General features: G+C 41.7%; 1 protein-coding gene across 4 annotated transcripts in view; it reads right to left on the bottom strand.

Annotated features, from left to right (window-relative positions):
- Positions 1-6,708: 6,708 nt before the first annotated feature.
- The window catches only part of fars2 (phenylalanyl-tRNA synthetase 2, mitochondrial), a 53,389-nt gene continuing 46,002 nt past the window's right edge, over positions 6,709-14,095 (bottom strand). For all 4 annotated transcript variants that reach the window (XM_058629054.1, XM_058629026.1, XM_058629034.1 and 1 more), the window contains exon 10: positions 6,709-6,909. In XM_058629054.1, coding sequence (XP_058485037.1) covers positions 6,771-6,909 — 139 coding nt within the window. In that variant the 3' untranslated portion in view covers positions 6,709-6,770. The remainder of the gene's footprint in view (positions 6,910-14,095) is intronic.

Here is a 14,095-nt window from a genome sequence, read left to right as displayed (position 1 = left end):
GGAGCGTCAACATTTATACAGCACAGTAATGAGGTTTAGGGAGCGTCAACATTTATAAAGCACAGTAATTAAATTTAGGGAGCGTCAACATTTATATAGCACAGTAATTTTTTATATATTGGCTTAATGATGTTTAGGTATTGTCTGCTTCTATACGGCACATTAATGAAGTTTAGGGAGCGTCCAAATTTTAATACAGGAAGTGGACATAAATCCTTATTTATATATAATATTTTATTCTTTTTTTTCCCAGTAAAAATGTGAAGAGTTTTTAAATTTCAGTTTCAGCTGTTGTTGATTTTCAGAAACAGACTCGAGTGTGTTTGCCATCGTGTTCTGTCAGCGTGAGCACAGAACATGGTGAACATGGTGTGTGTGTGAGTGAGGGTGGTCAGGTTTTCTCCTGATCTTTGCAAATCCTTTAAATACATGCATCCACACACTCACACCATGTCTCCAGCGTCTGCTGCTCTGTGTGTGTGTGTGTGTGTGTGTGTGTGTGTGAGGGCGAGCGACAACACCCATGTGTCTCTCTCTCTCTTTTTGTTGTCTTCATATGAGACAATAAAAAGTCTGGACTGATATCAGTGACAGCGGCTTCATGGTGTTTGGGATTTTCAGTTACATGAATGAAAGACTTCATTTTTAACCCAAACCCTTGAAACTGAAACAGACTTTTTATTTAGTTAATAACTAATTTATTTGTTATTTCACACATAAATAAAATTAAGACCAATAACATGAAATGTAAGTCAAATAAAAGTATCACTTAGGCTGTGGTAGAATCCTATGGTTCACAAACATGTCACAAATGTAGGGGCCCACAGGTGGGTCACGGTTGATGAGCCTTTGTTTTATGTACTGTCCCTTTAACCAATTAAAAAACGTAGTTTTTTTTAACACAACTGCACTGTGTATATAATAAATCATTACATGAAGCGTGACACTCAGTCCCGCCCACTCTCTCTCTCTCTCTCTGAGTCGTTTCTAAATAAAACACATTAAAATTAAACACACACACACACACACGTGTTGTTTTTTAATGAGAGACAGAGTGTGTGTGTGTGTTATGTGTGTGTGTGTCTCTCTCTCTCTCTCTGGAAAATAGCAGCTGGGAAATCTTGGAAGGTTAGAGCCCCTTGCTCACCCCCCTCCTTCCACACACACATCACCAGTGTGTGTGTGTGTGTGTTGGGATGGAGGATGAGGAGAGGTTGCCATGGTAATTGAGCTGGGATGTCATTTTTCTTCCTCTCTCTCTTTAAGGAGCAGCGTGTTTTACAGTGAGAATTGATCTGCATAGTGTTCATATTACACACACACATGCACGCGCACACACACACACAGTGTGGGTGTAATAGGTTTGAGTTAGGCAGCATATTGGAAATGCCAAGCCAATGTCTGAGAAACTAAATCAACCTGTGTGTGTGTGTGTGTGTGTTCATGTATTTGTTACCTCTTTAGGACCATGTCAGGACCAGCAGTCCTCATGAAGACCAAAACCTGGTCCTACTGAGGCAGAACCTTATTTCTGAAGAAGGTTAGTGTTAGTCATTAACTAGTTAAGGTTAAGGTTATAGTGATAAGGCTCTGAAGAATAGCTGCACAAACCTGTGTGTGTGTGTGTGTGTGTGTGTGTGTGTGTGTGTGTGTTTTAATTAACATCGTGTAATGTTGAATAAACAAAACTCATGACTTCTCTCCTGGGGCTAATGCTAAGCTAACTACAATTTTCTCACTCACATTCTACCCTGCCCTCTCCTAGGGGCTAATGCTAAGGCAACTGTGTTATTTCCAATAACTTTCTGCTATGTTTTCTCTAGGACTAATGCTAAGCCAACTATGATAATTTCCGATAATTTCCTGCTATGTTTCCCTCTGGGGCTAATGCTAAGCCAACTGTGTTGTTTTTTTTTAAACTAACCTTCCCCTATGTTATCTCATGTGGCTAATGCTAAGCTAACTTTATTCATTTAAGTTAATAGGTAGTCCAACAACCTCACTCACTTTCTGCACTACCCTCTCTAGGGGCTAATGCTAAGCTAACTACATTTATTTTCACTCACTTTCTGCTCCACAGGGGCTAAAGCTAGCTAAGTCAAAACAAAATAACTCTTTATTATTATTATTTGAACAAGATGTAAACAAGATGGCTGCTGAGTGGACTCCCTTCCTGTGCAGGAGTTTGTTAGCGTTCATTTTCACATTTGTCCAGAACCATGTGATTGATTGATGAGTGATTTTCAGTGTGGATCAAAGTGTCACAGTGAACAGATGTGAACGTTTCCACACAGATATTTATATCACAGACAGATGTGAAGACGCTGTGAACGTGTCATCGTCACAGCAGGAAAACTGAGAGACTGACGAGGAAAATCACACCAACATGACGTGACATCTATATATAACTGCACTAATTAAAGTGTGGTTCTATACGAGGAACACAATAAAAGAGACAGAGGAGCTGCTGGTCCTCTGCTGCCTCGTGTGATGTTAAAATCACTGATTTTCTCTATGGGGTTTGGTCCACTAAGCACCAAACCAGGCAAGCATGCATGTGCAGTTAAAACAAAATGGCTGCCAGAGGGGGACAGATTTTAGCCACTTAACAAAGGACTCTGTTAATAAAATCTACATCAGTTTAAGTCTATGATGTCTTAAGAACATGATCACGTCTTTATCTCACTGTGAGACAGACTTTACAACAGGAAACTGAAGTTTGTAAACCACTCACTCTCCCACACCAAACCCCATAGAGAAAATCAGTGATTTTAACATCACAGCAAAGGAGATGTTTATCCTCTGCTGCCTCCATCACTAAGTTCACATGTCTTATTTTGTCAATTCGGCATTAAAAATCCTTTGTTCAGATTCACTACAGTGACACAAAGTGACCACAGGAGGCAGCAGTAGACCAGCAACTCCTGTGTCCCTGCAGCTAAAATCACTGATTTTCTCTATGGACATTGGTGTGAAACTTCTTGATTGTTTGGTCCAACAGACAAAGACAGTAGAAGAAGGCGTCCATCAGTGAGAACGTGTTGGGTCTGCTGTCACATGATCAAACTGTCGGACATTTCAATGCACGAGTGAAGGACAAGAATATGAGACACGGTGACGACGACAGTGACTGACGACGTGTCACACACGCCTGAGCTCAACAACAGGAAGTAACCTGTGTGTGTGAGCGAGAGGGACAGAAAGGTCAGGAAACAGGAAATAAATGAGGTGTGTGTGTGGTCTGCCCTTTGAGAGCATCAGGATGTTTGATGGATGGCTTCTTCCTGTGAGTGTGTGCGTGTGTGTGTGTTACCTGACCCTCCGCTCGTCTCTGCAGGTTGAGTTTTTCTGTCTCTGATTGACTGGACCTGATGAGACAATGCACAGCCACAGTTATAACACAGCAGCTGTTAGCTTAGCTTAGCATAAGGACTAGAGCAGAAGAAGTGGAAATGTCGCAGCTGGGATTTTGTTCTCCATTTATGTCCCGATGTCGGTAAGAAGTTATCTTCACTCACTTTCTGACCCGCTCTCTCCTGTGGCTAATGCTAAGCTAACTACATTTATGTTCAGTCACTTTCTGACCTGTGGCTAATTACGCCAATAAGCTAACTACGTATATTTGGTACTTAGCTTGTTTTGGCTCAAATGTTTGCTGTTTACACCAGAGGAACTAAAACACGTCTCACTGCTGTCCCCTGTGGCTGATTTATGATGTTGTCAAAGTTTCACTCGTTGACGACTGATCTGGATTCTTTTTTTTATTATTTTAATAAAAGTTGTCCAGATGTTACATTTAAAGCTCCAGCTGTTCAGTGAGTGTGTGTGAGAGAGTTGTTTTATTCAGTGAAAAACTCTACTGAATCTTTAATCCAGATTTTGTATCTGAACGGATTAAAGGAAAAAATGGAGGCTAGTTAGTGGAACAGCTAAGCTAACAACTAAGCTAACTAAGGTGACTCAGCAGATTTGACTGTCGATGTAAAAAAGAAAATAAAAATATTCCCACATGATGTTGTGGTTTATGTTTAATGTTTAAAGTGGATCTGAGGTCAGGCCATGCCCACAGCGCCCCCTGCTGGAGCGCACAGTCATTACTTCAGACTGTACCACCATGTTGTTCTTAACGTTTGATAGAAATAACAAATAGAAATAAATTAAAATTAAATTTTTTACAAATCTAACAGAGTGAGTGTGTGTTAAAGGGGTCTTATAAGTACACTTTATCTCAGTGTGACCTCTGAAGGACAGAGGAGTCACTCTGCTCTAAATAAAACAACACAAGTGCAGCACAGGAAAATATGGAAACACTGACTGTGTGTGTGTGTGTGTCCATGTATTACTAATGTTGTGGGGACCTAAACCTGTTTACACAGTCACATTAGGGGGACTTGTCTTCCTTGTGGGAACAAAAATCAAGTCCCCATAACGTAAATGACTAGATTTTAAGGTGAAGATGTGTTTTAAGGTTAGTTTGAGGTTAGGGTTAGGCCAGTAGTAATTGTGGTTAAGGTTAGAGTAAGTCGCCAGGAAATGAATGTAAGTCAATGCAATGTCCCCTCAAGTCACGAATGTCGAACGTGTGTGTGTGTGTGTGTGTGTGTGTGTGTGCGAGCGTGGCCTGAAACTGTCAGAGCTCAGTTTTTAACTGGACCACGGTGACGAGCCATCGAAGACAGAGACAGAGTCTCCCACTGCATGACTGACAGACTGTCACTGTGTGTGTGTGTGTGTGTGTGTGTGTGTTTGTGTGTAATCGTAGCAGCCTAAGCCAGCGTATCTCACCATGCTGACAGAGTGCTGCTGGGTTGTTATGCTCAGTGTGTGTGTGTCTGTTGTCTAATGAGCTGCATTCAAATGTGTGTGTGTGTAAAACTCAGAATTCATTAAATGGCTGACGGCAGCGACAGGAGAAGCCTCAACACTGTCACACAGTAACTGACAGAGTGTGTGTGTGTGAGTGTGACTGCGTGAGTGTGTGTGTGTGAGTGTGACTGCGTGAGTGTGTGTGTGTGAGTGTGACTGTGTCAGAGTGTGTGTGTGAGCCACTTACCAAAAGAGACAGAGGTGAATTCGATTCATGAAGGAGAATGTGCAGCAATTCAATCTCACTCACTCTCCCACACCAAAGCCCATAGAGAAAATCAGTGATTTTAACATCACACACACAGGAGTTGTTGATCCACTTCTCCCTCCATCACTAAGTTCAAATGTCTTATTTTGTTCAATTCGGCATTTAAAATCCTTTGTTCACGTTGACTACAGTGACACAAAGTGACCACATGAGGCAGCAGAGGACCAGCAGCACATGTGTCCCACAAGCTTAAATCACTGATCACTGATGTCTAACAGTGAGATTACACGTGAACATGTTCTTAAGACGTCGTAGACTTAAACTGACAAACAAATGACACACATTTGTACTTTCTGCACTTATAATCAAACAAGAACATGCTGCTGTTGTGTGTGTGTGTGTGTGTGTGTGTGTGTATAACCAGAGCCGGCCCTGGGCATAGGCAGTATAGGCAAATGCTAGGGGTGCCGTCATCCGCAGGGGGCGCCGAAAACGGGGGAAAAATAAAAAATAAAAAAAATAAAATATATATATATATATATAAATACTTTTTTTTTTTTACCAGTGCCATTATTACTATTATTTCGAAATATTATATAAGCCCACAGCAACATAAAGTCATAGCAAAGACTATTAAATAATGCAGAAGCCTTTTTTCTGGGTGCAACGAGCCGTTGCTCTGTACCTGCCCTCTGTGAGGGGGGCGGGGTCAAGAAGCCAGCTGTCTGAATCTGAATGGACCGTGACCCAGAGACGAAGATAAAGATTAATGACACTGTATCGGAATTATGTCCAAAAGACTGAAGCCATCCGGAAGGAAAAGAAGGAAAGAAGAGGAAGAAAAACGTGAAAAAGATAGAGGTACAGTAATGTCAGTGTGATGAAGTGCATGAAATTAATAGTTTAATGCATCGTAGTTACCGTTGTTTGAGCAGAGTGTTAGCTTGCTAGCTTGCTGGTTGTAAGCCTTTGGTTTTATGTGTCACAGTTTATGTTTGTTAAAGTTTGCATCAGTGTTAAAGTGTATTACTGTTAATATTTCATACCTTAGCTTTCCCATATCATTCATAGGCTATATAATTTCACTGCACTTTACTGGTTTTTGCACTGTGGTTAGACTGAATTGCATCGCAATGACAATAAAGTTGATAAATCTCATCACATTTTCATTATTAGTCTATATTAGTCTCATGTATAGCACACCAAGCATCTGTTTTTTTATTAAAATGTAACATGCAGTCGTCACATATACTTCTCTTCTCTCTTCAGATGCACTTTTAAAATATTTCAGTACCACCCCCAGTGACACAGCATCAGGTGCTGCTGTCCCGTCTACCTCTGTTGACCGGCACTGTGTATAACCTCAGTGTATGAAACCTCAGTGTCATGTTCAGTTTGAATGCAACAGGTAGTAAATCACTGTGGTAACCGAGGATCAACAGCCTACAGGACCCTGATAGGGATAAATGTGAGAAACGACTGCCTCTCCTCCTTCTCCTCCTGGACAAATAAAAAACTCCATCAGCTGTGATTGAATATTTGTCTTGAATAAATGAAGTCGTTCTTCCTCCTCACACCTGAGACGTCTCGTCACCTGCACACGCTCATGTGAAAACAGACCAAGATGTCGTCTGTTCAAAACTAAACAAACTTTATTCAGAGAATAAATCTGTGTGTGTGTGTGTGTGTCTGTCTGTCAGTATCTGCCCTGCACGCCCAGCTCAGCCTCAGCGGCGTCTTCAATCTCCTTGTGGACGAGTCGAACCTCCTGCTGAGACAGTGTTCGCTCCATATGGCGATAGATGATGCGGTAACACTGACTCCGCCTCCGGGACCTGAGAGAGAGGGAGAGAGACAGAGAGACAGAGAGAGAGAGAGAGAGAGAGAGAGGGAGGGAGGGAGAGAGAGAGGGAGAGGATTTCATAAGCTGAATTCACTAAAATAAGACAGTTAAACTTAGTGATGGAGGCAGCAGTGGATCAACAACTCCTGTGTGTGTGATGTTAAAATCACTGATTTTGTCTATGTGGTTTGGTGTGGGAGAGTGAGTGGTTTACAAACTTCAGTTTCCTGTTGGAAAAGTCTGTCTAACAGCGTCAATAAAGATGAACTATGCCTTTAAAGCTGGAAACATAAATGTTTAATTCTGAAAAAATAAAGTCAACGAGTATTGATCGCTGTCATAAATAAGGAACACAGGTTATAACACGAGGAAAAACAAATGTCGCTCCTTGTTTTTCCTCTCTCTCTACCTGTGCCATTCATCCTCTGTGTCTCTCTCTCTCTCTCTACCTGTGCCATTCATCCTCTGTGTCTCTCTCTCTCTACCTGTGCTATTCATCCTCTGTGTCTCTCTCTCTCTACCTGTGCTATTCATCCTCTGTGTCTCTCTCTCTCTACCTGTGCCATTCATCCTCTGTGTCTCTCTCTCTCTACCTGTGCCATTCATCCTCTGTGTCTCTCTCTCTCTACCTGTGCCATTCATCCTCTGTGTCTCTCTCTCTCTACCTGTGCCATTCATCCTCTGTGTCTCTCTCTCTCTACCTGTGCCATTCATCCTCTGTGTCTCTCTCTCTCTACCTGTGCTATTCATCCTCTGTGTCTCTCTCTCTCTACCTGTGCCATTCATCCTCTGTGTCTCTCTCTCTCTACCTGTGCCATTCATCCTCTGTGTCTCTCTCTCTCTACCTGTGCTATTCATCCTCTGTGTCTCTCTCTCTCTACCTGTGCTATTCATCCTCTGTGTCTCTCTCTCTCTACCTGTGCCATTCATCCTCTGTGTCTCTCTCTCTCTACCTGTGCTATTCATCCTCTGTGTCTCTCTCTCTCTACCTGTGCCATTCATCCTCTGTGTCTCTCTCTCTCTACCTGTGCTATTCATCCTCTGTGTCTCTCTCTCTCTCTCTACCTGTGCTATTCATCCTCTGTGTGTCTCTCTCTCTCTACCTGTGCTATTCATCCTCTGTGTCTCTCTCTCAGCAGCTAGTGAATTATTGAACATAAGTACATTTGGTGGAAATGTCAGAGAGAGAAAACAAATAAAGACACACAAACACAATTACACATCACACACACACGCACACACCCTCAATGGTATTTTATGTGCTGCTTGAATAATTCATGTCTCCATTATCAGCCAACATATATGTGTGTGTAGGTGGGGGGTGGGGTTTGGGGGTGGGGCATAAGGTTGATACAGTGACACCTGTAACACACACACACACACACTGTAGGAAGATGGGTGATAAATAAACACATTACATTATGCATGAAAAATAAACATCAGGTTCTCAGTCACACATGTAAACACACACATGTACACACATACGCACACATGTACACACACACGCACACATGTACACACACATGCAGACACGCAAACACAAATGCACACATGTACACACACACACACACGCACACATGTACACACACGCACACAAACACAAATGCACACATGTACACACACACACACGCACAAACACACACATGTACACACACAAGTACACACACACACACATTTAATAAGTTTTAAAAAAACACACATTTTATTGCCCCACTGAGGCCACGCCCCCTCAAGTTAGAGACAATTTTTTTTTAACGAGGAGAAGATTTAATTCAGACAGAGGGAGAGAGCGAGACAGAGAGAGAGAGAGACAGAGAGAGACAGGAGAGACAGCGACAGAGACAGAGAGAGACAGGAGAGACAGAGGGAGAGAGCGAGACAGACAGAGAGAGACAGAGAGAGACAGGAGAGACAGCGACAGAGACAGAGAGAGACAGGAGAGAGAGACAGGAGAGACAGCGACAGAGACAGAGAGACAGAGAGAGAGACAGAGAGAGAGAGAGACAGGAGAGACGGAGAGAGAGAGAGACAGAGCGAGAGAGTGAGAGAGAGGGTAAGAGAGAGAGAGAGAGAGAGAGACTGATGACAGATGAAGGAGGTGAAGAAGAGAGAAAACTCCAGCAGCTGCCAACGCCCTTGAAAGCATTGTGATGCCTTCATGTGAGGGGAGACCTGATACGAGGGGAGGAAAGAAGGAAAGAAGGAAAGAATGAAAGAAGGAAGGAAGGAAACAAGGAAACAAGGAAACAAGGAAGTCTGATCCTTCATTCCTTGTTTTAAAATGACATGAGGAAAACACACGTTTTCTGGGGTGAACAGATTGGCAACGCCTCCCTGTATTAGTTTTAGACAGAATTTTCCAACAGGAAACTGAAGTTTCCTAAACCACTCACTCTCCCACACCAAAGTCCAGAGAGAAAATCAGTTATTTTAACTGGTGGGGACACAGGAGCTGCTGGTCCTCTGCTGCCTCGTGTGGTAACTTTGTGTCACTGAGGTCAATCTGAACAAAGGATTTTGAAAGTCGAATTAACAAAATAAGACATTTGAACTTAGTGATGAAGGCAGCAGTGGATCAAAAACTCCTGTGTGGGCTTTGGTGTGGGAGAGTGAGTGGTTTACAAACTTCATATTTTAATATTCTAAGGCAACAAAAACTTCAGCTATATTCATATATTTCAAGTGATTCTAAAGTACTTTTAGAATTCATACTTATGAGTAGTTTATTAAATTTCCCTCCTCACAGTTACAGACTGCACCTTTAACCTTTAGTTTGTGATGAAGTGAGCGTGGTCATAACGATGCGTTTACTGTCAGTGTTTTTTTTCAGTGAAGTCACGGCGTCTTTCCCTGCATATGAAACTGAATTATAATTAAAGTTCTGTTTTTCAAATCAAAGTCTTCTGCTGGATTCCGCTCATGAATAAAAAATGACAAACAAAATCAAACAAATTTCAGAGGCAGACGAGGAAAAGTCCTTTTTTCTCGTGTTTTTTTGTGCGTGGCGAGGCAGCGGTGGTGGCCTGGTGAGAGCTGCCTGTGATCTATTAATACATGTGCATTCATTATTCACTGCTGCTCTGTAGCAGTTAGCAGCCGAGCGAGCAGGAGCTCTGGCTCTGTCAACGGTCTGTCTTCATCTCTGTGACCACATCTACTGTGAGGTCAGAGGTCGCGGCTGAGGGTCTGAACACGTCACATTAAGAAGACGGCGAGTGATGAATCAGCTTCACAAATGTTTTACACAGACGGGAATTCTCTCACGACCCTCAGAATCTTGAGAGATAAAAGACGGATTCTCGTCTGAACGAGAGGAAAAAGGAGGTCGGTTTTTTCCTTTTCACTGCATCGACATATACAGCTTTAAATTTACGTGTTCACGTCTTTATCTCACTGTTAGACAGACTTTTCCAACAGGAAACTCAAGTTTGTAAACCACTCACTCTCCCACACCAAACCCCATAGAGAAAAACAGTGATTTTAACATCACAGCACACAGGAGTTCAAATGTCTTATTTTGTCACTTCGACTTTTAAAATCCTTCAGAGTGATCTCAGTGACACAAAGTGACCACACGAGGCAGCAGCAGACCAGCAGCTCCTGTGTCCCGGCCAGCTAAAATCACTGATTGTCTCTTTGGTGTTTGGTGTGGGAGAGTGAGTGGTTTACAAACTTCAGTTACCTGTTGGAAAAGTCTGTCTAACAGAGTGATAAAGACATCGTAGACTTAGTAAAATAAGTGAAAAAGGAGGAGGAGCATAACTCTCTCCCACACAGAAAGGGTTAACACGGCGAGAACAACTGTACAAACACAGATGTTTAAACAAAAAGAAAACCGCAGTGAAAACGTCACTCACGCAGCTAAAGGTCAAGTGAAACACTTAGCGCAGTAATTAGCACAGAGGAAATGCCAGCGAGGCCCACGGTGAAACCAGTGTCTGAATTATTCACCACGGCAACGAGGAAGCACATCTGATATGAGCGGCCAATCACGCGCAACTCATGTCAAGTGGATCATGTACATACATATACATGTATATATATACACAACAAACCACAGGAAACAATAAAGGAAAGAAAAACGAGACGAAAGACGAAAAGACGAAATTAAAACAATTAAAGTCTCTGATCGTCCTCATGGACCAATCAGGGTCCAGACTCATGAATAATTAATGAGCTCAGACTGACTCCTGTCATATTGATCAGGTAATCAGACTGCAGTGTGTGTGTGTGTGTGTGTGTGTGTGTGTGTGTGTGTGTGCGTGCGTGCGTGTGTGTGTGTATGTGTGTGTGTGACAGACAGGTATCCAGACTACAGTGACACTCCTGTTAATAATTCATTTCTCCTTCTCCTCTTCTCTCCCACACCAAAGTCCATAGAGAAAATCAGTGATTTTAGCTGACGGGGACACAGGAGCTGCTGGTCTACTGCTGCCTCGTGTGGTCACGTTGTGTCACTGATTTAAATCTAAATGAAGGATTTTCAAATGCCGAATTGACCAAATAAGACATTAGAACTTATTGATGGAGGCAGCAGTGGATCAACAACTCCTGTGTGCTGTGATGTTAAACCCTAACCCTAATCACTGATTTTCTCTATGGGCTTTGGTGTGGGAGGGTGAGTGGTTTACAAACTTCAGTTTCCTGTTAGAAAAGTCTGTCTAACAGTGAGAAATAAACGTGAAACATGTAGGGATGTCCCGATACAAGTTTTTCACTTCCGATACGATACCGATATTGCAGCCTTGAGTATTGGTCGATATCGATTCGATACGATATCAGCACGAATCATACATACTATTGTGACTTATTTTGTAGTGTGGAATGTTAGAATAGGCTTGATCAAGTGATATTACTTAAACAGAGAACAATAGTGTGTACATCTATTATTAACCAATGGTTTACATCTATTTTAACCTTCAACATAAGAATATTGGATTTTTTGCCATGATCATTTCATACAGTGTATGGTTCATTTCATCAGGAGGAAAGTACCAAGTGCTAATGGGGTGTTTTCAGAGCAGCCGTGTTTCACAGGTAACAGCGTGTCTTCAGAGAACATCCCCCTTGTTTTCACTATTTTGGATTAGCCCAACCCACACAGGGTGAGTGACTCATCCCTAAGGTAAACCCGGAGCCCGAGGACCGGCCCCGCAGACGTACTGTGTGGAGCTTCAGGACACATTTAAAACACACAAAGCTCTTTTATATATATATAATTAACAAACGGAGGCTGTTGAAAGTCGACAGGTGGCGCTGGTTTATGAAATAATGTTGTTTTAGCAGCTCGCCTCAGGATGAGCTAGCGTGGTGCTAACGGCTAGCTCGTGCTCGCTTAAAAGAAAAATGTTTAACCTCTGAAATAGCAGTAGCACACACACGCGTGATCTACATGCATCCAACACGCAGAGCCCACGTGATCACAGCGGGCGCTGCTGGATAGAAGTGCTGGAGCGGAATGGACTGTTGTATCGGAGTTTTTAGAGGCAATCCGATATAATCCAATACTCGTTTTTTGGCTGATATCAGATCGATATCCGATATCAATATCGGATCGGGACATCCCTAGAAACGTGTGTTTCACTCAGACTGAGCCTCTGTGTCTCTGTGAACTCCTGAACTGTGCCTTTATATTTCTGAACCTTCACAGGGTTTAGGAGGTAAACTTTCTGTGCACTGGAGTTTTTCTACACACACACACACAAAACTCTAAAACACAACTGAGATTCAACTGGAGAGAAGCCATTTAACACAACAGCTGTCACTTCACACTGTGGTGGTGGAGAACACAAACACACACACGGATTAATATTTAATGACAAACTGCTTCAGTTTTTTTTCATTTAAAAAAAAAAAGTCAAATTAAAACAACATGTAGAGTAAAAATAAATACATTAAGATCATTTACAAGACAAAAAAGCAGAATAAAAAATTATTTTTAAAGTCACAGTATGCTGAATCATTTGTCTTAGCTTCAACTGAAGATAATACTTGTGGCTCTTAATGCTAAGCTAACCATTACCATGGAGCTGATGCTAAATGTTACCACTCTCCTGAAGGTAATGCTAATATAACTCCTCTCTTGTGGCTAATGCTAGGGTGACTACTCTCCTGGAGGTAAACCTAAACTTACTAATATGTTGCTGCTAATGCTAAGCTAACTAATATCATGGAGCTAACACTAAGCCTATTACTACTCTACTGGGCTTGACACAAGGCCTATGCTAAGCTAACTACTCTCCCAAGGTTAAAGGTTATGTTAGCCTAACTGCTCTCCTATTATAACAATAATAATAATAATAATGGTAATAATAATAATGATAATAATAATAATAATAATGATAGTAATAATAATAATAATAAGTGTCTGTACTGGAACTCACTGATATTTTTCCAGTCTGTATCTGCCTCTCTCGCCCAACTCACCCTTTCTCTTTCTCATTCATTTAAAACCACTTCACTTGAGAGTGTGTGTGTGTATGTGTGTGTGTGTGAGAGAGAGAGAGAGCGAGAGAGCGAGTGTGTGTGTGTTTGGGTCGATGCGCATTGAGAGACAAACAGGAAGACACTTGAGTGTGTGTGTGTGTGTGAATTAATTGTATTAAAATGGAGGAAAAGCAGGAAGAGGATCATTATCAGTAAAATGGAGGCACAAGTGCTTTTCCACTGAACCACAGGAGCATCTTCATCATCATCGTCCTCTCTCAGGTTACGTGTGTGTATTGATTCTGTTGATGTAAAGTTAACCTGTTGTCTGTCTCTCTCTGTTTTTCTGTCTCTTTACCTTCTGTTCTGGTTCAAAGTAACATGGAGAAAAATTTAGAACACACACACACGCATGCACGTACACGCACACAAGCACTACAACTGAACGCTAATATACCATACTCTAATCTACAGTACTCTTATATACCATACTCTAATCTACAGTATTCTATTATACCATACCCTAATATACCATACTCTAATCTATAATACTCTGATTTACTATACTCTAATCTACAGTACCCTAATGTACCAAACTAATCTACCATACTCTACTGTACTCTAATCTACCGTACTCTAACCTATTACACTCTAATCTACAGTACTCTAATATACCATACTCTAATCTACTGAACGCTAATATACCATACTCTAATCTACTGTACTGTAATATACCATACTCTACCAACTTT

Source organism: Solea solea, chromosome 1, assembly GCF_958295425.1.
Source record: "Solea solea chromosome 1, fSolSol10.1, whole genome shotgun sequence".
In the NCBI taxonomy this organism is placed as follows: Eukaryota; Metazoa; Chordata; class Actinopteri; order Pleuronectiformes; family Soleidae; genus Solea; species Solea solea.
This window is presented reverse-complemented; position numbering and strand designations above follow the sequence as displayed.